This window comes from Salvelinus namaycush, chromosome 25 (assembly GCF_016432855.1).
Source record: "Salvelinus namaycush isolate Seneca chromosome 25, SaNama_1.0, whole genome shotgun sequence".
Classification (NCBI taxonomy): Eukaryota; Metazoa; Chordata; class Actinopteri; order Salmoniformes; family Salmonidae; genus Salvelinus; species Salvelinus namaycush.
The window spans coordinates 17,480,136-17,504,209 of record NC_052331.1 but is presented as its reverse complement, the minus strand read 5'-3'; the positions used below and the strand labels follow the sequence as shown (position 1 = coordinate 17,504,209).

Below are 24,074 nucleotides of genomic sequence, written 5' to 3'. Positions count from 1 at the left end.
GAAAAGGGAGGTCTTTATCAAATAGACCTAAAATGTCAAGAATGACTATAATCTAACAACACACTGCAACAGATCATGTTTGTGTTCAATACTTTGCCATCTGGACTCATAACAGCCAGAGCCCAATAGTGCACTCACACTAAAAAACAAACAGACATAAACACACAGAACCCAGTGCCAACTATACGGCGCTAGCTAGCTCTATGTACACACAACTGTCCCTGCACTGTCCCTGTGTTTAGCTGCAGCATCAAGGTCCATCTCTGTGCTCTGCGTTTGGCTGGCTCTCTGTCCGTCCAGGCCTCAGTGTTATGCTCGGTGGGTTTAGCTCGATGTGTCTGTGGCCTCTCCTCTGGCCGCCCGTGTCCATTTGCTCTGCGGGTATGGCAGGCCCGAGCTGACAGATGGCAGCCCCTCTCCTCCACTCCCGTTCTGCTCCCGCTCCGGAGTAACACAGTAACTGGTTTTTCCTCCGACGTTGACCTTGCCACAGCCAGCCAGCGATCCAGGCTGGCACTCCGCCTGTCGAACAGGAGGGTAATGAAGTCCAGTGCCGCTCACATGATTATTAAGGCTTTGACGCTGGGGGGCCTTTTGAGGGGCTCACGCTCTACCCCCTCCCCTCTCCTCCCATGTCTGTCGTTCACACACCAAGCGTTGATGAGAACAGTCAATCGTTACACAGCACTTTGGAAACACCAATTGTGCGCCATAAACAGTGTTTCAAAACTTTGTGGATTCATTGGGTATATCTTTGGCTGTTTGTTGTTGGTTCATAGCCACATAACTTGCTTGTGATACGGCTTTACCACTGGAATGTTTTCTCTGTAATGCTTTCCAGCTAAAATGTTATCTTACTTCTCAACTGGATGTACTACTGCATATTCTCCCAGCTGACACCAACAGGGAAGGAGTTCATAGATAATCCAGATATAGATAGATCAGTGACTCTACCATTGGTGGTGACAACCTCTAAAGCCAAAGTCAGTCTACCACAACACAATGTTAGCCCTGTAATTCTCCCCATGCAGGCCGGAGGGAGGCATCTCTCTCCAGGCACGCTTAGAGTCTGGGTCACACTATGTGACGCCGGTCTGGGATTTGAGAGGTGTGGGTTGCACCGTTGACCTTTACGAAGGCAGAGCTGTGTTTGCACTGCTCCCATAAGCCCCCTCCCCGTCTGACTGCTTAGCAACCCTCTCGGACCGGGGCAGGCCGTGCTGCGCATGCTCTGATGGCCTCGGTGACATCTCGGAACCTCCAGGGAGGGACAGGACTGGAGAGGTTAATTCCGATCATCCAGTATTTATAGGGCACTTCAGAACAAGGGTTGGCATTAACACTCTAAAGGAGACATCCCTCCTGTATATTAATAAAACATAGAGAAGCCAGGATTGGAAAACAGGAAGAAAGAGCTTTCTACCTCGAGCTCATTCCAGGTCGGCAGAGCAACCATGTTACGTGGTAGCTGGGCTAGAGCTACAAGAGCCAAATTCTTCATTAGGTTTTTAATTATAAGATAATGCTATTCTGAGGTAAGATTTCAAAATATCAAAAAGCAAAGGTTGAGAAAATGGTATGCTGTGTGTAGGTGATAACAATGAGATAGAGTACTGCAACCATATCTCCTCAAAAGGATTTGCCAAAATAAAATCACCATGGTGACCTGACATCTGCCTACCAATCATCTGCCTACCAGTCCAGACATTGTTTGCTCAAAGCTTGTGCAAACAAACCGTATGAACTGTGGGAGCATCACATATTTTCTCACATGTTGGCCTAGTCTGTGAGGTGTGGGGAAATGTCAAGAAAATCTATTGATAAGGACCACATCAGACTGAGCTTGTCTGGCCTAGGAACAGATCATCCCAACGGTGATGTCAAGAACCCCTGCTTTACAACAAACATACCTTCCATGAATAGTACCTTTACCGCAATGCCGTAAAAGTTTTTAATGCAGACAGTCTCTCAGTTGAAGGAGTCATTTGTAACTATTTTTTACAAGGAAGTAGCTAGAATCCATGAGGTAAAAACTGTGCAATTGAATGTGTTGAAACTAAAGATACTGTAGGCAGTATCTTTGCAGCCTGTTTCACTATGCTACTCGTGGACGCCACATTAGTTAGGCAGAGAGGTAGAATGTAACGGGAAGGAAGGTGCGCTTAATTGCATATTAGCAGCAGCACACTCGGCTGCACGGGAGGTGACTGTGCTAACGAACGGAGAGGCGTTATTATTAATCACCAATTAATAAAAAGCAGGCTAGGAAATCACACTCTGTCTACAGTACGCATGGCTTCCTTTTGTTTCCAGTGGCTGGTCTGGGCTGGTCGGAGCGGGGCTGGTCTGTTCTCTTATTTATTTCATAACATTGATCCAGTTCCTGTTGCTGTGGTGTGTTGTGTTTACTATTGGATTTAGGAGTCTGATCCAGCCCCCTAGGAGTGAAATGAGAAGCTCGTTCCACTATGTTTGTTAACAGACTAAATGTGTATATGCCTTATGAATGACTTTCATTTACTGAAGAGCACAGGTAGGCTATATCTTATTGTTATGCTGTCTCGTGGTAATAACAAGCAAATCAAAAGGGGATTTCAGGGCAGGACATTTGGGGGGAGAAAACAACACTAAAACCATCACATTTCTTTAAGCACCATGAAAAGAAATGTCCTTTAATGGAGTAGCGAGTGAGTGAGTGTGTTGCCACCAGTGAAGAAGAGACAGTGACAGAGATGGCATAATCAACACACCATTGCCCAAGCTGCTCCAGGGACCCAAAACAAGGAGGATATGTGTCAGGGGTAATTTGCAGCCCTTTAGAATGCAACAAAACAAGCATTTTAGCCTCAAATACTGCTATACTTCCCTGCTTACTCTATCATCACTAAAAGCCAAACACAGTACGGGTTGCCAGATTGGCGGATGGAACGAAAAAAGAAACAAGCTTTTTAACTCTAAAATACAGCTATACTTCCCTGCTTACTCTATCATCACTAAAGGCCAAACACAGTACGGGTTGCCAGATTGGTGGATGGAACAAAAAAAGAAACAAGTTTTTAACTGTAAAATACAGCTATACTTCCCTGCTTACCCTATCATCACTAAAAGCCAAACACAGTACGGGTTGCCAGATTGGTGGTTAGTATGAAAAACGGAGTCAGGGAGAGTCAGGGACGGAGAGATAACAGAGAGAGGTAGAAACTGTAGGAGGGCTAGAGACCTCATGCTCCTCACCCTCCTCTCTCCAGCTCTGTAACGGCCCACTGTGCCTGCTTCACACAGAGCGGCCAGCTGTACAGCAAATGTGCCTTTCCCTCTCCCCCCTCTCCCCGTCCCCCACCCCCCTCTGCCCAGGCTGACCAGGCCACCGGCTTCGCTCTGTGAGAGGGAGAAGGCTCCTCCCTGACTTGGCTGCAGGCTCAGCGTTGTCCTGTCACCAGCCCAAAAACCGGTAGAGGTGACCCCAAAACCACTTTCTGGAATGTGCTGCCCAGGGTTTGTTTGTTTATGATTGTCCTTCTGAGCCTTGCCACCTTGGCTGGAGTAGCCACTTGGGCTGGACCAGTGTAAAAAGAAAGGATCAAAACTGTGAAAATGGGGACCCTTTTTCACCTTTTAAGCACCATGCTCAGTGCCCATGCTTTACAAACGTGTCAGTGGTCACTGAAATCCACACAGTGCTATTTGGAAGTGTAGGATAAATGGGTCAAAAGTCCCCCCCATGATTTTCCAAATGTCAGAGTTCACAGGGAGGTTAAAGTGAAGCTCTGTGGAGAGGTGATGGCCTGCTGGTTAAAACCCAACAGGCTTAACTAACATATGAAAGACCTTCAAAGGCAAACAGTTCAAAACAAACAATATAAGTGGAAAATAAATGTCAGTTAGAGAGTTTTGTCTCATTCAACTTAAACAGATGATGACTGACACACACCGTTGTTTTGTCTGTGTGGAAGATGTGGAATGCCTTAATCAGCATCCTACACAAAAAAAGATACAAATGAGGGATTTGTGGGTTGATGACCACAACAGCTGAAAGCAGTATAAATGTGTTTGTCTCTGGAGATGAATCGGACACCCTCAATTCTGTAAGTGCGCCATGCCAAAAAAAAACTCTAAACTAAAGAGTGGCCAGCTGTCTTCTGCGCTGCTATTAAATTGCTCCTTGGATGGTGGCGATATCATTTTTTTCTCCATAGGAGTATCACACCAGGTCCCCAAACAGAGCGACCAGCTGTACAGCAAATGTGTACTGATCCATCTGGGCCTTAGCAGGCTGCAGCCTCCATCTTAAGACACATGGGGCTGTTTCCAGGACTTGGCCAGGACTGGTCTAGCCTGGTTAAACCAGACTGAATGCGGCATTCGCATGGGGGACAATGGTTCATTCTGGTTTAGCCATGCTAGGGCTTCTCTGCAGTGTAGTGCACACTCCTCCTACAGCCATTCACGGTCACCCCCCCACTTCCTTTTCCCCGAATATCATGCTAAATGTTGAGTAGCAATGCACCAGAGCTGTGCTTTCTGTCTGTTGGAGAATAGGAGGTTGGTCTGTCATCATCCGAGTATAATACCCATGCATCAAAATGTGCTGGCAGATGTATAAACGAGGAGGCCACTAGCTAGCTACCACTTTGGTCAGGATGGGGGAGAGAGGGAAAGCTAGCTGTTTGGTTAGGATGGGGGAGAGAGGGAAGCTAGATTTTTGGTTAGGATGGGGGGAGAGGGAAAGGTAGCTTTTTGGTTAGGATAGGGGGAGGGAAAGCTAGCTTTTTGGTTAGGATGGGGGAGAGAGGGGAAGGAAGGAAGGAAGGGGGAGACAGAGTGCACTTGGCTTACGTTCGGAGACTATTGTATTACAAAGATAGACAGCTGAGATTGTCCTGTCTCGGTCGGTGAGACAATTCTCGGGCCCTGTTATTCCATACACTTAGCGATAGTGGTATGTCAGGCCACATCACTATATATAGAGTTATCAGTGTGAAGCGACACCAGTGCGAAGGGGGGCAGGAGTGGAGCGGGGCATGGGTTGAAAACAGCACCCCTATGAATCCAGCGACTGCTCCATTACCTAGGCTAATAACGCTGACAGCTGAGCGGAGATGACCCCAGACCCCCGTTTCCCCTGTCCTGTGCAGATGGCCATTAAAGGGAGAAAGTGTCCCTTTTTCAGGGAGAGAGAAAGAAGGTATTTAGAGTTTTTTTCTAAATGAGGAAGGTGGGGTTTTCAGGGGTTTTTGGGGCCAAATTGTCTTTGTGGTAATAACAGCCTGCTCTGGGTTTAACCCTCCCATTGTTGGATAGGGAGAGCAGAGAGAGACATTCCTCAGCATATACAACAAACCAAGGTCACCTCCGAACAATGTTGGTGTAATAACATAAGTTAAGGCAATTACTAAGCATTTATTGTTATATCTATTTCAATTTGATCTATTTGAAGTGTATAATTTTTTCATACATTCCATAAATCAACATTTTATTTTGATCCATCGCACATTGGTATTTATTCTGAATAGAGTCAGAAAAGTAGGACATCCTTCAATAAACCAATCGTCTATCCATTCTTTTTCTGAAACTGTTTGGATTCTAACATTATGGGGGAATAGTATGTGTGGCTGAAAGACATAAAGTAACCAGTAGGGGGGTTGTTTTGTACCAAAACAGCGTGCACCATGCCAGCCTCTGATAGAGAAAGGACTAGTGGTAGCATGGTGTTGCATTAGGCACCCCCAGTAGTGTAGAGAGAGCAGATCAGATGAATACAAACCAACCACACATTTATACACTTTCAGTCACAGACAAACACACGCACATGCACACACACACACACAGCACAAAATCAAAATCACAAATCACATGCCTGTGATTGTTTATGCACAAACAGTGTGTTCCTGATAGAATTGCCCAGCGGTCCTGATAGAATTGCCCGCCGTGTTTAAATTCACCTGCGCCTAGGAGCGCATCCCAAACAGAGAGGCGGGTTGGTTCCAGATCAATGAGTCTCTCTCCCACTGAAGACAACAGATAATGCAGTGTAATGAAAGAGCCGCCAAACGAGATGAATAAATGAATGAATAAAGGAAGGTGAGACTGGAATTCAGACGCCTACTTAATTCAGGCAAGAAAGAAAGAAGCCTGGGTTTTGAATTGTGTGTTCTCTGCTAATTATTCTACCTGCATACAAATGAACGGCAAAAGTAAAGACGTTTGAGAATTATAGAACAGAAGAGTGTACTCTTTGTCAAGCTTTCAGAATAATAATGTGTTGAATAACATTTGATTCAAGTGTATCTAGAATCTTGTCTGATGAACTTAGTCTACATGCATCAAATTGTGCTACATTGTGGTTTTTATACATTTCATACAGGATCAGGCATTTCAGCACTGACAGACCAAAATGTCTGAATATCAAGGGCAGGCACACACATCATGTTCATGCTTGTGTTTCACAGAGGCTACCATCATCAGTTCACAAGGTATCAAAATAGAGGATTGAATATTATATAGTTATGCAGTACTTATTTGTACTACAACAAAGGGTGTATTTAGTACTATACTAAAGGGAGAATGTGAAAGATGTAAAGCCACGTGTAATAATATGCTCTGGATAAGAACGTCTGCTAAATGACCAAAATGTAATATAAATGTAATATCTTGGGGAAATATGTTGAATAGTTAAACAACATATTGAACAGATATTCCTTTGTTTGACTACTTGAGACGGTTCCTAAAAAAAATGACCATAAACATAGAGAGAAAATAAGAACTGAGTAACCTCTCTTACCTAGCATGTGGTTGGCCACGTGGACCTGAATGTCCCATTCACTGTAGAAGACCATCTGACACTTGATGCACTGGTAGGTCTTCTTCTAAGCAAGAAACCAAGAGAAAAGGACAACCCAAGGACACATGGTTTTAGAGTACATCAATTTCACATTCGTACTGAGCACTTCTTTGGCTAGAGATCCTATAACTAATGTGTGCGGTCAATCAACAAGCTGACTGGACAACCCAAAAACTTGGATACTTTTCTAATTTGGCCATTTTCTAACACATTAGTTAAATAATATATGGGTTTCCCAGACACATGTTAAGCCTAGTCCTGGACTAAAAGGCATGGTCAATTAAGAATCTCCATTGAAATAGCTTTATAGTCTAGGACTAGGCTTAATCTCTGTCCGGGAAACTGGCTCATTGTGTTCATCTCCATTGTATTAAGTTCTCTCACCTCCTCAGTCTGTGAGGGGCTGGCCCTGGGCATGGGGGAGACTTGTGGGGTCCTGAGATGCCCGCTGTTGCTGTCCCCTCCCTGCTCCCTGTGCACTGTCTGGACGTGGTTCTGCAGCTCAGCCTCCGACTCAAACTTCACGTTGCAGCTGGTGCACCGCGTCTTGGTGGCGGTCGAGGAGATAGAGGAGGAGGGCGATGACGATGAATGGGGCGGCTTGCCTTTCCCCTCTCTGGGGCTGAGTCTCTCCGTCTGAGCAGTCCATGCTGTTACAGGCATGGCTGGGGTCGTGGCTCCTCCCCCTCCCTGCTGCTGCTGCCTGCCTCCATTCATCACCGTGGGGCTGGAGCTCTTTGAGCCGGCGGCGCTGACACATGCGGCACACAGCCCGTAAGGCAGCCCGTTGATGTCCAGCTTCACCAGGTCAGATTTGGAGCGGAACTCCTTCAGGCACGAGGCACACTTGAAGAGTTTCTGGTTGGCCTGGTGGTGTTGTTGGTGGTGATGCTGGTTCTGGTGGTGGGAGGCGAGATTGGTGGTGCGGCCAATGGGGTGGTTGGTGGACATGGTGCCTGTCTTCTGCATGTGGAAGGTGCCGTGGATCTTGAGCTCTAGGGTGGAGGTGACGGTCTGCATGCATACCACACAGCGGAAGCCCGTCAGGGAGTTCCGCAGGTCGGGGTGCATCTGGCAGTGCTCCATGAAGTCCTCCTCGCTCTGCAGGGGCATCTTGCATATGCGGCAACTGCCCGTGTCTAGGCTCTTGCTGTGGGTCACCTTGTGCTCGGTCAATGTGAGCAGCGAGGGGAAACGCTCTCCGCAGATGGGACACATGTAGTGCTTGACGGGGCCCAGGTGGGTCTGCATGTGTTCCCTCAGACCTGCCTCTGAAAAGAAGGTGCGCTGGCAGACGTTACACTTGTGGGTGCCCTTGATCATGTCCGACTTCCTCTTCGCCATGGCGCTCTCGCCCGGGCGGATGTTGTGGTCTCGGAACTGGTGGTTGGTGAGGAGTGAGTCCATGGTGTATGACGCCCCACAGATGTCACACCCAAACAAGGGGTCAGCGGTGTCCACTTCCTCCTCACTCCCATCGTGGTTGTTTGGGGACTCCAACACGCCTCCTGATCCTGCCGCTCCTGCACCATGGCTGTTGGACAGGAGACCCTGTAGCTCTGCGTCATCCTTGGCCGCCGGGTGGTGGTCCGCTCCTCCGGTGGTGGATCCATTCGCACCACAGTTCTGGGCCTTGCCCTCGAACACACAGTGCTTTTCCCTCAGGTGCTTTTCCAGAAGTACGATGGCGTGGAAGGCCTTGCTGCAGAAGCGGCAGTTATACTTCTTGCTGTGGGTGGTGATGTGGCACTGCAGCTCCACCTCCGTGCCGAAGGACTCCCCGCAGAAAATGCAGCGGTGGGCCCGGCCCTGGTTCTCCAGGTGGCTGTGCTTGACATGCAGCTGCAGGTCGGCCTCGTGCCTGAAGTCCCAGTTGCAGGAGGTGCAGCGGTACACCTTCTTCTCATTGCTGTGCTTGACGGCCAGGTGGAGCTGGGTGGACACCTTGGAGTCAAACACTTCCTGGCAGAGGGTGCAGCGGAAGAACACGAACGTGTGCATGTCCAGCAGGTGTTTCTGCAGGTCGTCCACTGAGGTGAACTGCTTGTCGCAGCTCTCACAGATGTAGTAAGTGGAGGTGATGGTAAAGTGGACCGTCACATGCTTCAGCAGGGACTCCTGGTTGGGGAAGTCCTTGTTGCACTGGGGGCAGTTGAGTTGGGGCTGCATCCCATCCAGGTGAGTCTTCAGGTGGGTCTGGAACAGGTCCAGGCTGGTGTACTTGGCCCCACACTGGTTGCAGATGAACTCGCTAGTGCCACGATTGCTGCGAGAGGAGGAACCATGAAGGAAAGTTTGATCAATCGATATGGGTGAGGAAGGGCTGAGGGTCCGCAGAGACTTCTTTCCATTGTTGATGTAGTTCAGCGCCAGAGGAATGTTCTTGTGGTTTTCTTTGATGTGCTTGTTCAGCTTCAGAACACTGTTGAAGATGGGCGAGTTGGTGCAGTAGGAGCAGGAGTACACCTCCACAATGGGCTCCTTAGAAGTCACCTCTAGGGGGGAGTCGAAACGCAGGCTGCCCCCATCACAGTGGGTCTGACGGACGTGCTCCTCCAGGGTGGTCTCAGTCAGGAACCCCATGAAGCACTGGGGACAGAAGAAGGCGTTACTCTCCTTGGCCACGGGGCTGGGGAAGCTGTGGGAGCAGCGGATGTGTTCTTGAAGAGCGTTGAGGTCACTTAAAACCTCGGTGCAGAAATTACACTGAAGCAGGGTGTCAGGCAGGCTGCCCAGCAGGGTGACATGGTCCTCGGCATTGTGCACTTGCTTCAGGTGCTCGTTCAGGTTGAACAGGGAGGGAAGCACCTCTAGGCAGAACTGACAGGTGTGTGCCTGCTCGGGTTTGTCAAGGTGCATGGTCCGCAGGTGTATCTGAAGCACGGCAAGGCTAGAGAACACCTGCTTGTTGCAGTAGATACAGCTGTAGCAGATCTTGGGCTGCTTGGACGAGCGGCCCCCAATGTCGTGTGAGGTGTGCTGGGCGGCCCTCTTTCTCCTCCCCCGGGTCTTGGGTATGGGCGGGGCTGCCTCCACCATGGTGGAGCTGTCGACGGAGAGGTTGGAGTCTGGGGTGGTGCTGGAGACAGAGGTGTAGCCCACAGTGAGCAGGGATGGGCTGTTGCTGTGGTTACTGGATTCGGGGAGCTGGTGGACGTCCATGTGGGCATACAGGTCCTCCACAGAGAGGAAGTGCTCGGAGCAGACGGCGCAGTTGTGACCTTTGCGGTCGCGGCTGTGGGCCTGGTCAATGTGGGTCAGCAGGACACCCTCGTCGCTGAATGGCTCGTGGCAATAGATGCACTGCAAGGCGCCACACAGGCCCCCGTCCTCCGACGGAGAGCACTCTGGGTGGCACTCGGCGATGTGCCTTTGCAACTCCTCAGGGACATCAAAACCCTCCTCGCAGCGGCTGCACTTCCTCGTCTCCTTCAGCTTCCACTCCTCCCTGGAGAGGCCGCTGCCTGGCCCCCCGCCACTACCGTCTTTGCCCCGCTCGTGGACCTGCATGTGTCCATGGAGGGAGCTGGAGGAGAGAAAGCCCCGGCGGCACACAGGGCACTTGTGGGGCTTGTTGGAGGCGTGGGTCTTCATATGGATCTTGAGGTGGTCGCTGCGTGAGAAGGCCGAGTCGCACTCGCCACAGTGGTACTTTTTGTCGCCGGTGTGCAGCTTGACGTGGCGGTCGCGGCTACGCTTGTGCTTGAACAGGCGGCTGCAGAAGGTGCAGCTGAAGGGGAGCTTGTCACCGTGGCTCTGCTCGTGGCGCTTCAGGAAGCTCAGACGGCTGAAGGACTTGTCGCAGAACTGGCACGGGTACGGCAGGCCGGGGCCCCCTTCATCCTCGCCAAAATCATAGTCTTCACAGTGGCCGGGGGAAGTCTGGTCTTTACTGGATGGAGATGATGCAGGCCAAGAACAGGAAGGATCATCCTCGAGATCAACACCGTCTGTACAGAGATACAGAGATACAGAGAGAGAGAGATAGAGAGACAGAGATAGAGAGAGAGAGATAGAGAGACAGAGAGCATAAGAGAGAGAGAGAGATAGAGAGAGAGAGATAGAGAGACAGAGAGCATAAGAGAGAGAGCATAAGAGATAGAAGAAGGCGAAAATGAGGAACAAGAGGGAGAGGGAGAAAGAGAGAAGGTGTTTTGTCAAATCTCATTAGGAAGTCATTTGTCTCAGCTCTGTTAAATAGTAAAGGTGGGCTGCTGTGGCATTAGTCAGTATGGTAATTGCAAGGTAGCTAAGTATGAATTTACATTCCTTTGTTACTTGGACATTTTTTCTCTTGCTACTGCATTATGCTTGCCTCTCAGAGGTAACAATTCCTCGCCTTATGAATTATCTAAAAACCTACACTTCAACCTGCTATTCAAAGTGTAATTACAGGTAAGGAAAGAAAAATGTAAATTATTTTACCACAATTAACCTTGTATGTGGCCATGTAATGGCTTAGCCCGCTGTGACTTAAAATCTCTCTGACATTTAATCCCCAACACAAGGCAATGGGGAGCTTCCAGAAGTAACCCCCACAGCAGGTAAATTAGACAATTTCTATTATTCTTAAAAAATTACCTGAATAGTTTAGAAGAAATAGACTTTAAAATGACCTTATGTCAAGGGAGAGAAGAAAACAAAAGTCCACATCTTAGAACATTTTAAGGGAGAATTTAAACAAATAAATGCACAGTAATTCAAACACACTGTCGACACATACGTAAGAATAGCACTCTCGTCACGACCGCAAACGAATGACTTTGTAAGGGAGAAGCGGTCTGTTCTGACAATTAGTCTATGGATATTAGATTATAGAATATTGGCTCAGCTGAGTGAACACTGGCTGAATGGAGCCATAAGGCAGCCGGTGCTTTAGGGGCACTGTGTAGGGTTAGGGTGAGGTCAGAGAGAGAGAGCGAGAGCGAGAGAGAGATGGGCGGAGCACGGGGAGGATAAATACTTCACCCAAGGACAAGCAGGTGCAGTAAAGTACGTGCCATCGTTTTTATCTTTCATTTACTGTCTCTTTATCACAATCGGTTATTCATTGACATTCCAATGGTGCGGAATACAGAACACAGTGTGATATAAAATGGAAAATGCAGAAAACCAGTTTCCAGCAGGTTCAAAAGGTGATAGACCACTTCTTCCCTCTGCCGAATTCTAAGTGCTGTGAACTTCCTTATTTAAATAAAACAACGTAATTCCAACCCCTTCGGAAAGAAAGCCAAAGTCAAAAGGCCAAAACTTGGAACGGGAAAAACAAGAGGAAACTGCACAGATTCATGGGATGGACAAAGGAAAAGCATAAAGCCCTGATCATTCCAGGATCCAACCTTCCCCTTCACCATGCTATCTTTTAGCTGACGAATAAGTCTTTCTCTCCCCCCCACCCCCACCCCCCTTCCCTCCCTCCCATTCTGTTGTTTTTGCTGGGGAGAGAGATCTGCCCTTAGTCAGGATAACATGCCCTCACTGAGTACTTACACCCGTCAGGGCCTATCTTCAGGAAACAGATGGGGTCGGAGGTTATTCCCCTGCCCCTCCAAACTGCTGAAAGCAGCACATTGAGGACGGCCTGCCTACCTCCCACCTCCGACCCCCCTTCACCCCCTGTCCCTGGCACACTGCCCACTTTGCACAAGCTCTGAGTCAAACCCAAGGAGCAGCAAACCAAACCTTGCCTGATTTATCTTCTTTCTTTATGTAGTTCATCCATGTTGTTTTTTTCTGGTTGGAGGGAGGATGGGTGAGTCAGTGGAATGCCCTCCTCCACACACACACACACACACACACACACACACACACACACACACACACACACACACACACACACACACACACACACACACACACACACACACACACACACACACACACACACACACTCCCAGGGTAGGAGTAGACAGCAGAGCAGAGAGAAATGACCCTAACCAATGCCTTACAGTCAAACATGTTGGCTCGGAGACAACACCAAAACAAACAAACACATAGCCAGATACAGGAAATATATATTTAATTAAATACTGCTTGTCTTAAATGATGATGGCACGGCCGGCAGACATTGCGATGCTGTCAAGGCTGCCTCCTCCGTTCTTTGTTTAGTTCATTTATACAATGTATATAATGTCTTTATTACACTGAGCTGCATACATTAGTCAACAGACATACCAAACAGCGGGGGAGCGGGAGTCATGAGTAATGTACACAAGGATTATACAAGTGGGTCATCATTTGAGTTGAACTGTCCAACGCCTAATTGAATTAACATTCTCATGGTGCATCATTGTTGATTAACACAAGTGAATTAATGATCTGTGTGTAGACATTACAGCTGTGTTGACATTGGACATGTGAGTACAGTATTGTTAATCGTACACGTGTTCTCCAATGTCTTCTGAATCATATCTACGCTGCTTTCTCTGTACTGTTCTTATTCTCACTAATGCGTTGTCTCGTTCTGAAAGGACGTTGGTGTACCATTCAAAAGGCCCACTGATATGGCTTTCGACAAACAGGTGGTTACTGACTCCTCGAAGCTAGTACTTTTGAGATAACTTGTGTTTACTACACAAAATATTTGACCATATCTCAAAAAGGAGGGTGGCCATCATATATCACCATGGTGCTTGAGGTCAACAGCTCAGGTAACACACACACGACCGTCAAGACAAGTGTGTGAACAACGGCAGATGAAAGCACTGTTCAACCCCAGGAGACCTAAGAGATAGAGAGACCCTCCTGTTTTTCCCCTCCTTCACCCAGACAAGAAATGGCCAGGTCCTCGTCAGCCTGAGTAAATAACAGGGAGCCGAGAAGGCCTTTTCTTTCACGTCCGTCCGTCCGTCTCTGGGGCCTCTGCACGCCAGCACTCTCTGTGCCGCTGCCAAAGGGGATGCTGGGGCCTGAAAAAGTACACCCTGCAGCTGAAGGGCTGTCTTTGTTGGCCTGCCAAGGCCTTCCTGATCATCCTACAGCCAACAGCCTGTCACGTCCTGGGAGGAAGACCTCCATCTTAGGGCCTGTCCCTCTACCCTGCTCTCTCTCTGGGCTCTGGAGTCTTTCCTCTCTCTCTCTCTGGTCTCTCTCACTGGGTTCTTTCCTCAGTCTTACATTAGCCCCTCAATCTTTCTCTAGCCTCTTTTCTCTCTTGCTCAATCGGTTGGTCTCTCTCTCTCTCTCTCTGAACTCTCTCCTTCTCCACCCCTCCCTTCTTTCCTTTAACCCTTAGCCTACAATTTCCACGGCCCCACGGAAATCAAATTTACATAATAAATAAATCCCCATCAAAATCCGTCTGTTTAAGCTAGAGATGCACTGCATGACCAAAAGTATGTGGACACCTGCTCGTCGAACATCTCTTTCGGGGCATTCATATGGAGTTGTTCCCCCCATTGCTGCTATAACAGCCTCCACTCTTCTGGGAAGGCTTTCCTCTAGATGTTGGAGCATTGCTGCGGGGACTTGCTTCCATTCAGGCACAAGAGCATTAGTGAGGTGGGCACTGATGTTGGGCAATTAGGCCTGGCTCGCAATCGGCATTCCAATTCATTCCAAAGGTTTTCGATGGGGTTGAGGTCAGGGCTCAGTGCAGGGCTGATGAGAATTCTCCTGTGCAGGTCAGTCAAGTTCTTCAACACCTCGCTTAGTGCATTGTCATGCAGAAACAGGAAAGGTCCTTCCCCAAACTGTTACCACAAATTTGGAAGCACAGAATCGCCTAGAATGTCATTGCATGCTGTAGTGTTAAGATTTCCCTTCACTGGAACTAAGGGGCATAACCCAAACCATGAAAAACAGCACCAGACCATTATTCCTCCTCCACCAAACTTTACAGTTGGCACTATGAATTCGGGCAGATACAGTTGAAGTCGGAAGTTTACATACACCTCAGCCAAATACATTTAAAGTCAGTTTTCCACAATTCCTGACATTTAATCCTAGTAAAAATTCCATGTCTTAGGTCAGTTAGGATCAGCACTTTATTTTAAGAATGTGAAATGTCAGAATAATAGTGGAGAGAATGATTTATTTCAGCTGTTATTTCTCTCATCACATTCCCAGTGGGTCAGAAGTTTACATACACTCAATTAGTATTTGGTAGCATTGCCTTTAAATTGTTTAACTTAGGTCAAACGTTTCAGGTAGCCTTCCACAAGCTTCCCACAATACGTTTGGTGAATTTTGGCCCATTCCTCCTGACAGAGCTGGTGTAACTGAGTCAGGTTTGTAGGCCTCCTTGCTCGCACACACTTTTTCAGTTCTACCCACAAATTTTCTATAGGATTGAGATCAGCGCTTTGTGATGGCCACTCCAATATCTTGACTTTGTTGTCCTTAAGCCATTTTGCCACAACTTTGGAAGTATGCTTGGGGTCATTGCCCATTTGGAAGACCCATTTGCGATCAAGATTTAACTTCCTGGCTGATGTCTGGAGATGTTGCTTCAATATATCCACATAATTTTCCCGCCTCATGATGCCATCTATTTTGTGAAGTGCACTAGTCCCTCCTGCAGCAAAGCACCCCCACAACATGATGCTGCCACCCCCGTGCTTCATGGTTGGGATGGTGTTCTTCGGCTTGCAAGCCTCCCCCTTTTTCCTCCAAACATAACGATGGTCATTATGGCCAAACAGTTCTATTTTTGTTTCATCAGACCAGAGGACATTTCTCCAAAAAGTACGATCTTTGTCCCCATGTGCAGTTGCAAACCGTAGTCTGGCTTTCTTATGGCGGTTTTGGAGCAGTGGATTCTTCCTTGCTGTGCGGCCTTTCAGGTTATGTCGATATAGGACTCGTTTTACTGTGGATATAAATACAATTGTACCTGTTTCCTCCAGCATCTTCACAAGGTCCTTTGCTGTTGTTCTGGGATTGATTTGCACTTTTTGCACCAAAGTACGTTCATCTCTAGGAGACAGAACGCGTCTCCTTCCTGAGCGGTATGACAGCTGCGTCGTCCCATGGTGTTTATACTATTATACTATACTACTATTGTGTACTATTGTTTGTACAGATGAACGTGGTACCTTCAGGTGTTTGGAAATTGCTCCCAAGGATGAACAAGACTTGTGGAGGTCTACAATTTGTTTCTGAGGTCTCGGCTGATTTCTTTTGATTTCCCCATGATATCAAGCAAAGAAGCACTGAGTTTGAAGGTAGGCCTTGAAATACATCCACAGGTACACCTCCAATTCACTCAAATTATGTCAATTAGCCTATCAGAAGCTTCTAAAGCCATGACATAATTTTCTGGAATTTTCCAAGTTGGTTTAAAGGCACAGTCAACTTAGTGTATGTAAACTTCTGATTCACTGGAATTGTGATACAATGAATTATACGTGAAATAATCTGTCTGTAAACAATTGATGGAAAAATTACTTGTGTCATGCACAAAGTAGATGTCCTAACCGACTTGCCAAAACTATAGTTTGTTTACATGAAATGTGTGGAGTGGTTGAACAACGAGTTTTAATGACTCCAACCTAAGTGTATGTAAACTTCCGACTTCAACTGTAACGTTCTCCTGGCATCCACCAAACCCAGATTAGTCCGTCAGACTGCCAGATGGTGAAGCGTGATTCATCACTACAGAGAGCGCGTTTCCACTGCTTCAGAGTCCAATGGCGGCGAGCTTTACACCACTCCAGCCGATGCTTGGCATTGCACATGGTGATCTTAGGCTTGTGTGCGGCTGCTTAGCCATGGAATCCCATTTCTCCTCCTGACGAACAGTCCTTGTGCTGACGTTGCTTCCAGAGGCAGTTTGGAACTGGGTAGTAAGTGTGTGGCCTACCACTTCGCAGCTGAGCCGTTGTTGCTCCAAGCCCTTTCCACTCCACAGTAACAGCACTTACAGTTGACTGGGGCAGCTCTAGCAGGGCAAAAATGTTACAAACTGACTTGTTGGAAAGGTGACATCCTATGACGGTGCCAAGTTGAAAGTCTCTGAGCTATTCAGGCCATTCTACTGCCAATGATTGTCTATGGAGATTGCATGGCTGTGTGCTTGATTTTCTATGCCTGTCAGCAACAGGTGTGGCTGAAATAGGTGAATTTTGAGGCCTGTCCACATACTTTTGTATATATAGTGTATCTGCTTTTTTGCACCGGGACAGCTGGAAACTCATTTGACATCTGTTTAGTCTGGTTTTTTTTCTACAAGAGTTTAAAAAATAATAATAATGTAAATGTGTTCTCTTTTTGTTTCATCTGAGTTGGAGGTCTACAGGGAATGGTGGTTTAAAAACGAAAATATTGTTTGGCTCAGTTTACTGCTGTTTACAAAAGTCTATTGGCATATCAGCTTTCTATACACATAACCATTGGGCACCTACATTACTTCTATCCTATACATCAAGATTTTACTGAAACACTCCCAAAACTACCCTACACACACACACACACACACACACACACACACACACACACACACACACACACACACACACACACACACACACACACACACACACACACACACACACACACACACACACACACACACACACACACACACACACACACTGAGCCTCCAATCCAGTCTACACTCGCTTTGTGTGCCACCTCTCATGTTCATTTTTAGCTCTCACTGTGTAAATATTACTGTTCAAATAAGCCTTTCAGTCAGAGACCTGGTGCCATTACTGCTCTTGCACACACACCGACGCTGCTCTTAAGGACCCCTCAAGCTGACTTGCGCTTGACTTCAAGCATTTACTGCAAAAATATAGCTACCTTACAGTATCTGTTAGCTCAAATTGGTTTGTTTCTGTGACCCCATTCTTTTTATTTATTTCACCTTTATTTAACCAGGTAGGCTAGTTAAGAACAAGTTCTCATTTACAACTACGACCTGGCCAAGATAAAGCAAAGCAGTTCGACACATACAACAACACAAAGTTACACATGGAATAAACATACAGTCAATAATACAGTAGAAAGTCTATATACAGTGTGGGCAAATGAGGTAAGATAACGGAGGTAAGGAAATAAATAGGCCATGGTGGCGAAGTAATTACAATATACCAATTAAACACTGGAGTGATAGATGTGCAGAAGATTAATGTGCAAGTAGAGATACTGGGGTGCAAAGGAGCAAGATAAATAAATAAATACAGTATGGGGAGGAAGTAGTTGGATGGGATATTTACAGATGGGCTATGTACAGGTGCAGTGATCTGTGAGATGCTCTGACATCTGGTGCTTAAAGCTAGTGAGGGAGATATGAGTCTCCAGCTTCAGTGATGTTTGCAGTCATTGGCAGCAGAGAACTGGAAGGAAAGGCAGCAAAAATAATTGGCTTTGGGGGTGACCAGTGAGATATACCTGCTGGAGCGCGTGCTACGGGTGGGTGCTGCTATGGTGACTAGTGAGCTGAGATAAGGCGGGTCTTTACCTAGCAAAGACTTGTAGATGACCTGGAGCCAGTGGGTTTGGCGATGAGTATGAAGCGAGGACCAGCCAACGAGAGCGTACAGGTCGCAATGGTGGGTAGTATATGGGGCTTTAGTGACAAAACGGATGGCACTGTGATAGACTGCATCCAATTTGTTGAGTAGAGTGTTGGAGGCTATTTTGTAGATGACAGCGCCGAAGTCGAGGATCGGTAGGATGGTCAGTTTTACGGGGGTATGTTTGGCAGCATGAGTGAAGGATGCTTTGTTGCGAAATAGGAAGCCGATTCTAGATTTAATTTTGGATTGGAGATGCTTAATGTGAGTCTGGAAAGAGAGTTTACAGTCTAGCCAGACACCTAGGTATTTGTAGTTGTCCACATATTCTAAGTCAGAACCGTCCAGAGTAATGATGCTGGACGGGTGGGCAAGTGCGGGCAGCGATCTGTTGAAGAGCATGCATTTAGTTTTACTTGAATTTAAGAGCAGTTGGAGGCCACGGAAGGAGAGTTGTATGGCATTGAAGCTCGTCTGGAGGTTAGTTAACACAGTGTCCAAAGAAGGGCCAGAAGTATACAGAATGGTGTCGTCTGCGTAGAGGTGAATCAGAGAATCACCAGCAGCAAGAGCGACATCATTGATGTATACAGAGAAGAGAGTCAGCCCGAGAATTGAACCCTGTGGCACCCCCATGGAGACTGCCAATAGTCCGGACAACAGGCCCTCCGATTTGACACACTGAACTCTGTCTGAGAAGTAGTTGGTGAACCAGGCGAGGCAGTCATTTGAGAAACCAAGGTTGTTGAGTCTGCCGATAAGAATGTGGTGATTGACAAAGTCGAAAAAGCCTTGGCTTGGTCGATGAATACGGCTGCACAGTAATGTCTCTTATCGATGGCGGTTATGATATCATTTAGGACCTTGAGCGTGGCTGAGGTGCACCCATGTCCAGCTCTGAAACCAGATCGCATAGCGGAGAAGGTACGGTGGGATTCGAAATTGTCGATAATCTGTTTGTTAACTTGGCTTTCGAAGACCTTAGAAAGGCAGGGTAGCATAGATATAGGTCTGTAGCAGTTTGGGTCTAGAGTGTCTCCCCCTTTGAAGAGAGGGATGATCGCGGCAGCTTTCCAATCTTTGGGAATCTCAGACGATACGAAAGAGAGGTTGAACAGGCTAGTAATAGGGGTTGCAACAATTTCGGCAGATAATTGTAGAAAGAAAGAGAGGGTCCAGATTGTCTAGCCCGGCTGATTTGTAGGGAGAAATGGGGAGGCTTGTGCGAGTTGCTGTGGGGGGTGCAGGGCAGTTGACCGGGGTAGGGGTAGCCAGGTGGAAAGCATGGTTAGCCGTAGAAAAATGCTTATTGAAATTCTCAATTATAGTGGATTTATCGGTGGTGACAATGTTTCCTAGCCTCAGTGCAGTGGGCAGCTGGGAGGAGATGCTCTTATTCTCCATGGACTTTACAGTGTCCCAGAACTTTTTTGAGGTTGTGCTACAGGATGCAAATTTCGGGAGGAGGCTTCTAATGTTAACATGCATGAAACCAAGGCTTTTATGGTTACAAAAGTCAACAAATGAAAGCACCTGGGAATATAAAAAAAAAATATATATATATATATAGGAGTGGAGCTAGGCACTGCAGGGCCAGGATTAACCTCTACATCACCAGAGGAACAGAGGAGGAGTAGGATAAGGGTATGGCTAAAGGCTATAAGAACTGGTCGTCTAGTACGTTCGGAACAGAGAGTAAAAGGAGCAGGTTTCTGGGCGCGATAGAATATATTCAAGGCATAATGTACAGACAGAGGTATGGTAGGATGTGAATACATTGGAGGTAAACCTAGGCATTGTGTGATGATAAGAGAGATATTGTCTCTCGAAACATTTTAAGCAGCTGATGTCACCGCATGTGTGGGAGGTGGAACTAAAGGGTTGGCTAAGGCATATTGAGCAGGGCTAGAGGCTCTACAGTGAAATAAGACAATAATCACTAACCAGAACAGCAATGGACAAGACATATTGACATTAGGGAGAGGCATGCGTAGCCGAGTGATCCTAGGAGTCCAGTGAATAGTTAGGCTGGCTGGGGACACGGCGATTCAGACAGCTAGCAGGCTGGGGCTAGCAAGCTAGCAGAAGGGCCTTAGAGGGACGTGGCGACGGAGGAAGTGTGTTATAGCCTCCTCGTGCAGTTACGTCGAATAGACCAGTCGTGATTGAGTAGTAGGGTTCCGTGTAGCAAAGGGGTTCAGTCCAATTGGCAAAATAGGTATAGTGGCCAAAGAAATTGGCCGATGGATCTCTTCAGCTAACAGTCCAATATGCTCAAGACAGCTAGCGGTCATTCAGGGGACGTCGCGACGGAGGGGCCTGTTGGAAAAAAAACCTTGGGCAGATTACGTCGGTAGTCCAGTCGTGATGGATAAGCAGGGCTTCGTGTAGTAAAAGGGGTCCAAGCCAATTCTTCCCCATGTCTTCACTATAAAACATATTGAGAAGGAAAGCAGGGAAGTCACAGGTGTGGTCATGGTTTAGGTGGGTGAAAATATTAATAATGTAAGTTCTAGCATCTCATAGTATATACTTCTACCCACTGTGCACACACTGGTAGAATCAACATGGTCTCCATGTCATTTCAATGAAATTACGTTGAAACAACGGGGAATAGACATTGAATTCAGGTCTGTGCCCAGTGGGTAGAGTGTAGTACAGTGTAACTGCACATCTCTCTGGCCTGTCATCATAACTGTGACAATTTGACAGAATAGGTGACATGGGTTTTTCCCTCTCAGCTTGCTAAGCGCGATAAATGAAATCAGACAAGTCTCTGTGTCAGTCTACGGCCTCTGCCCCTGAATCCCTGTTATGGACATCAACTTTAACGACTGAAGACAAGCTGCTTGTGATTGTTTTCTTTATCCAGTCATAACACCAAAACACTGTTAAACTTCCAAGGGCCATGTTTTGGGAATGACTCACTTTTGGCACCTGTGACTTCCTGTCTGGGGTCCTGGGAGCAGTTCAAGGCATCTAATCTCTGCCTGACAGAAATTAACAGGGGTGGATAGAGCACCTCAACTCTTATTACTGAGCCAGGCCACTCATATCCAAATCCACTATCTTATTTTATTCATCCTCTGCCAATTCTACCACTAGACTTTTGTAAAAATCCTGTTCCATATTTGCATGTTGGAGAGAACACTTTTTCTAAATTCAAAAAACATAATCTTCATATCTTTGTATCTTACCAGGGATCTTTATAGGGATTTCCCTAGGAACGGTTTGTGTTAATGTGTCAGTGCTCATGTACATAAGTGAGGGTGTGAGTGTGAGTGTGTGTGTGCATGTGTGTGTGTGTGAGTACACTCTTAGAAAAAAGGTGCAATATAGAATCTAAAAGGGTTTTTCGGCTGTCCCCATAGGAGAACCCTTTGAAGAACCCCTTTTAGTTCCATGTAGAACCCTTCCCACAGAGGGTTCTACATTGAGCCAAAAGAGTTCTACATGGAACCAAAAACGGTTCTCTGTATGGGACAGCCAGATTCCTTTTGCAACCCTTTTTTCTAAGAGTGTATGTGTGTGTGTGTGGTCGTGCGTGCGTGCTTGAGTATATGAGCCTGTGTGTGTGTGTGTGTGTGTGTGTGTGTGTGTTTCGCACAGCAGGGATTGGATATTCATTGAATAAACAAAGAACTGCCAACGCATCTGATATAACACTATGACCCCACTTCAGAGAAGAAGAACAAGGCATCCTTTACAGCTGCTGGTAAAAGTAGTAGAACAATCCCCTCGAGACTGTTGATGTGTCATCTCAAAGCACATCCCATTCTGAAGCTCCAAATAGCAATATGCGTTTGAACAACATGATATCATGTTCAGTGCTGTATGTGACACAACCACTTAATATCTAATAAGTGGAGGCTAGAAAATGGCGAGAGGCTTTAGCTTAGCTAGCTAGAGACTCCCATTTTGCTGCCATGAAAAAAGGGGTTTCAATGGTTTCAATTTAGAGGCTAATTCCAGTTCTCCTCAGATGACTGGATCATTGAGCCGACTCAGGACCCCACGCAGAGCTATTGGAGCGAGACCAGCCCCAAGGCTTACACACAGTGCCACTGCTACACTGCTACACTGCTACGGCCCTGGCTAAAGAGAAATCACATCCAGTCAAAATGGAGTGCTGAACATTCCCAGCAGCTCTCAAAGAGAAGTGCCAGGTGGCCAGACATGGCTTATTGCACCAGTCTCACACATACTACGACTGACGCTTCACACAGATATTAAAACACACACACACACACACACACACTCACACACAAAGGTAGAACTAGAATATTATCATCTCTTGTCCATCTCTCTCTCTCTCTCTCTCTCTCTCTCTCTCTCTCTCTCTCTCACTCACTCCCCCCTCTCCCACTCTTTCAGCAAACACAATGTGTTTTTTTACACATTTGTGAGAAATGTCAGGCCCCAGTCGCCCCCTGCCAAAGATCAATCAAATCTGCCACGCTTTAGGAGGAAAGGGAGAGGGGACCACGGCAACATTACTGGAGGAGGAGGAGAGAGAGCAGAGAGGGAGGGGTGTGTTATGGGAGGACAGAGAACGAGACAGGGAGATAGGGAGGAAGAGACCGTGGTTGATAGAAGGGTGCGTTTCCCAGGGTTTCAATGGTGCCGTAGCAACGTGTCTCGTCCCATAACATCATGCTCATAATGACACGCCTTGTCAAAACACAACACACAGACACACACACAGACAGACACATCAAAATGGCAGTCAACTTTTACACAGGGCCTAACACACTAGCTGTTACATCAAACTGCTGCCTAGCTGTCTCAGTGGCCTGGTGTCCATTATACCGGCCCTCACGGCTCTGTCTGCCCCAACCACGGGTAACCAGCAAACTGTCAACTACTTTGTCCACATTACCCACGTCCCCCAGCACAGACAGGAGCACTTGGTCACTGTCCCAGAAATCACAGCGCCCCAGTGGTGTCCCAGGAAACGCAGACAAATGGAGGGCCAGCGGAGGGAAAGTAGGGCAGCCAGTCATCCTTTACAAGCTGGGGCTTTTATCTTTCCATGAAGACATGGAAGGGGAGAGTGAGACAGAGCGAGGAGAGGACGAGAGGAGAGCGGTTCCATTACTTATCATGGGCCCTGATCCCACTGTTCTGATGTCCTGGAGACAGAAGAGACGTGTGAGCAGAAACCAATTAAACTATTTGTCTATCCTGAAAGAAGATGACAGAACATAATAAAGGCAGATGTAGATAAGAGAGCAAGGTGTATGACCTGTGTATGATGGGTACTTTAAAGGTGTCATGTATAACATCTTCATGTAGAAGAACCTTAGTGCTCTGTACTGTTCAGTAAGAATTCTGAGATCTGGTGTAATTCTAACCCAGCTATTCACTATTACAAGATCAACACAGCCATAAAGTAGTGTTGCTGTTCAACTCAAGGCTGATCAGAGGAAGAACAGATAGCTGACCATGTCAGGTAGTGCAGGAGAGAAGAGAACACACTAGCAGGAAGTAGGTTCCGGCCCGCCCCAGGCCTTGGCTGGACCCCCAGCCCCCGTGGGCCTCCCAGGGGGAGTAGGGAGGGGGTGTGGGCAGGGGGAGGAGGAGTGACAATCTGTCCCCCAGCACGGCCCATCACCGCTTGCCTCACTGCACTGGCTCTGAGGGAGGGAGTGCTGGGTTGGGTCTGGGTACTACATGGGGAGGCAGTGTGTACTGGTCCCTCTCCCTCACCACTGCGGCAGGCTAGGCAGGTAGACAGGCTGGAGACCCAGTGAACAACATGCCGGAGAACCACA

At 47.3% G+C, this 24,074-nt stretch overlaps 1 protein-coding gene across 3 annotated transcripts in view; it reads right to left on the bottom strand.

Annotated features, from left to right (window-relative positions):
- LOC120020314 (zinc finger protein 521-like) overlaps nucleotides 1-24,074 on the bottom strand; it is a 163,969-nt gene that overhangs the window by 79,953 nt on the left and 59,942 nt on the right. For 2 of the 3 annotated variants that reach the window (XM_038963886.1, XM_038963887.1), the window contains exons 4-5: nucleotides 7,226-10,791; nucleotides 6,782-6,866 (exon numbers count right to left, since the gene is read on the bottom strand). In XM_038963886.1, coding sequence (XP_038819814.1) covers nucleotides 6,782-6,866; nucleotides 7,226-10,435 — 3,295 coding nt within the window. In that variant the 5' untranslated portion in view covers nucleotides 10,436-10,791. The remainder of the gene's footprint in view (nucleotides 1-6,781; nucleotides 6,867-7,225; nucleotides 10,792-24,074) is intronic. The other variant, XM_038963888.1, reaches the window with a different exon arrangement.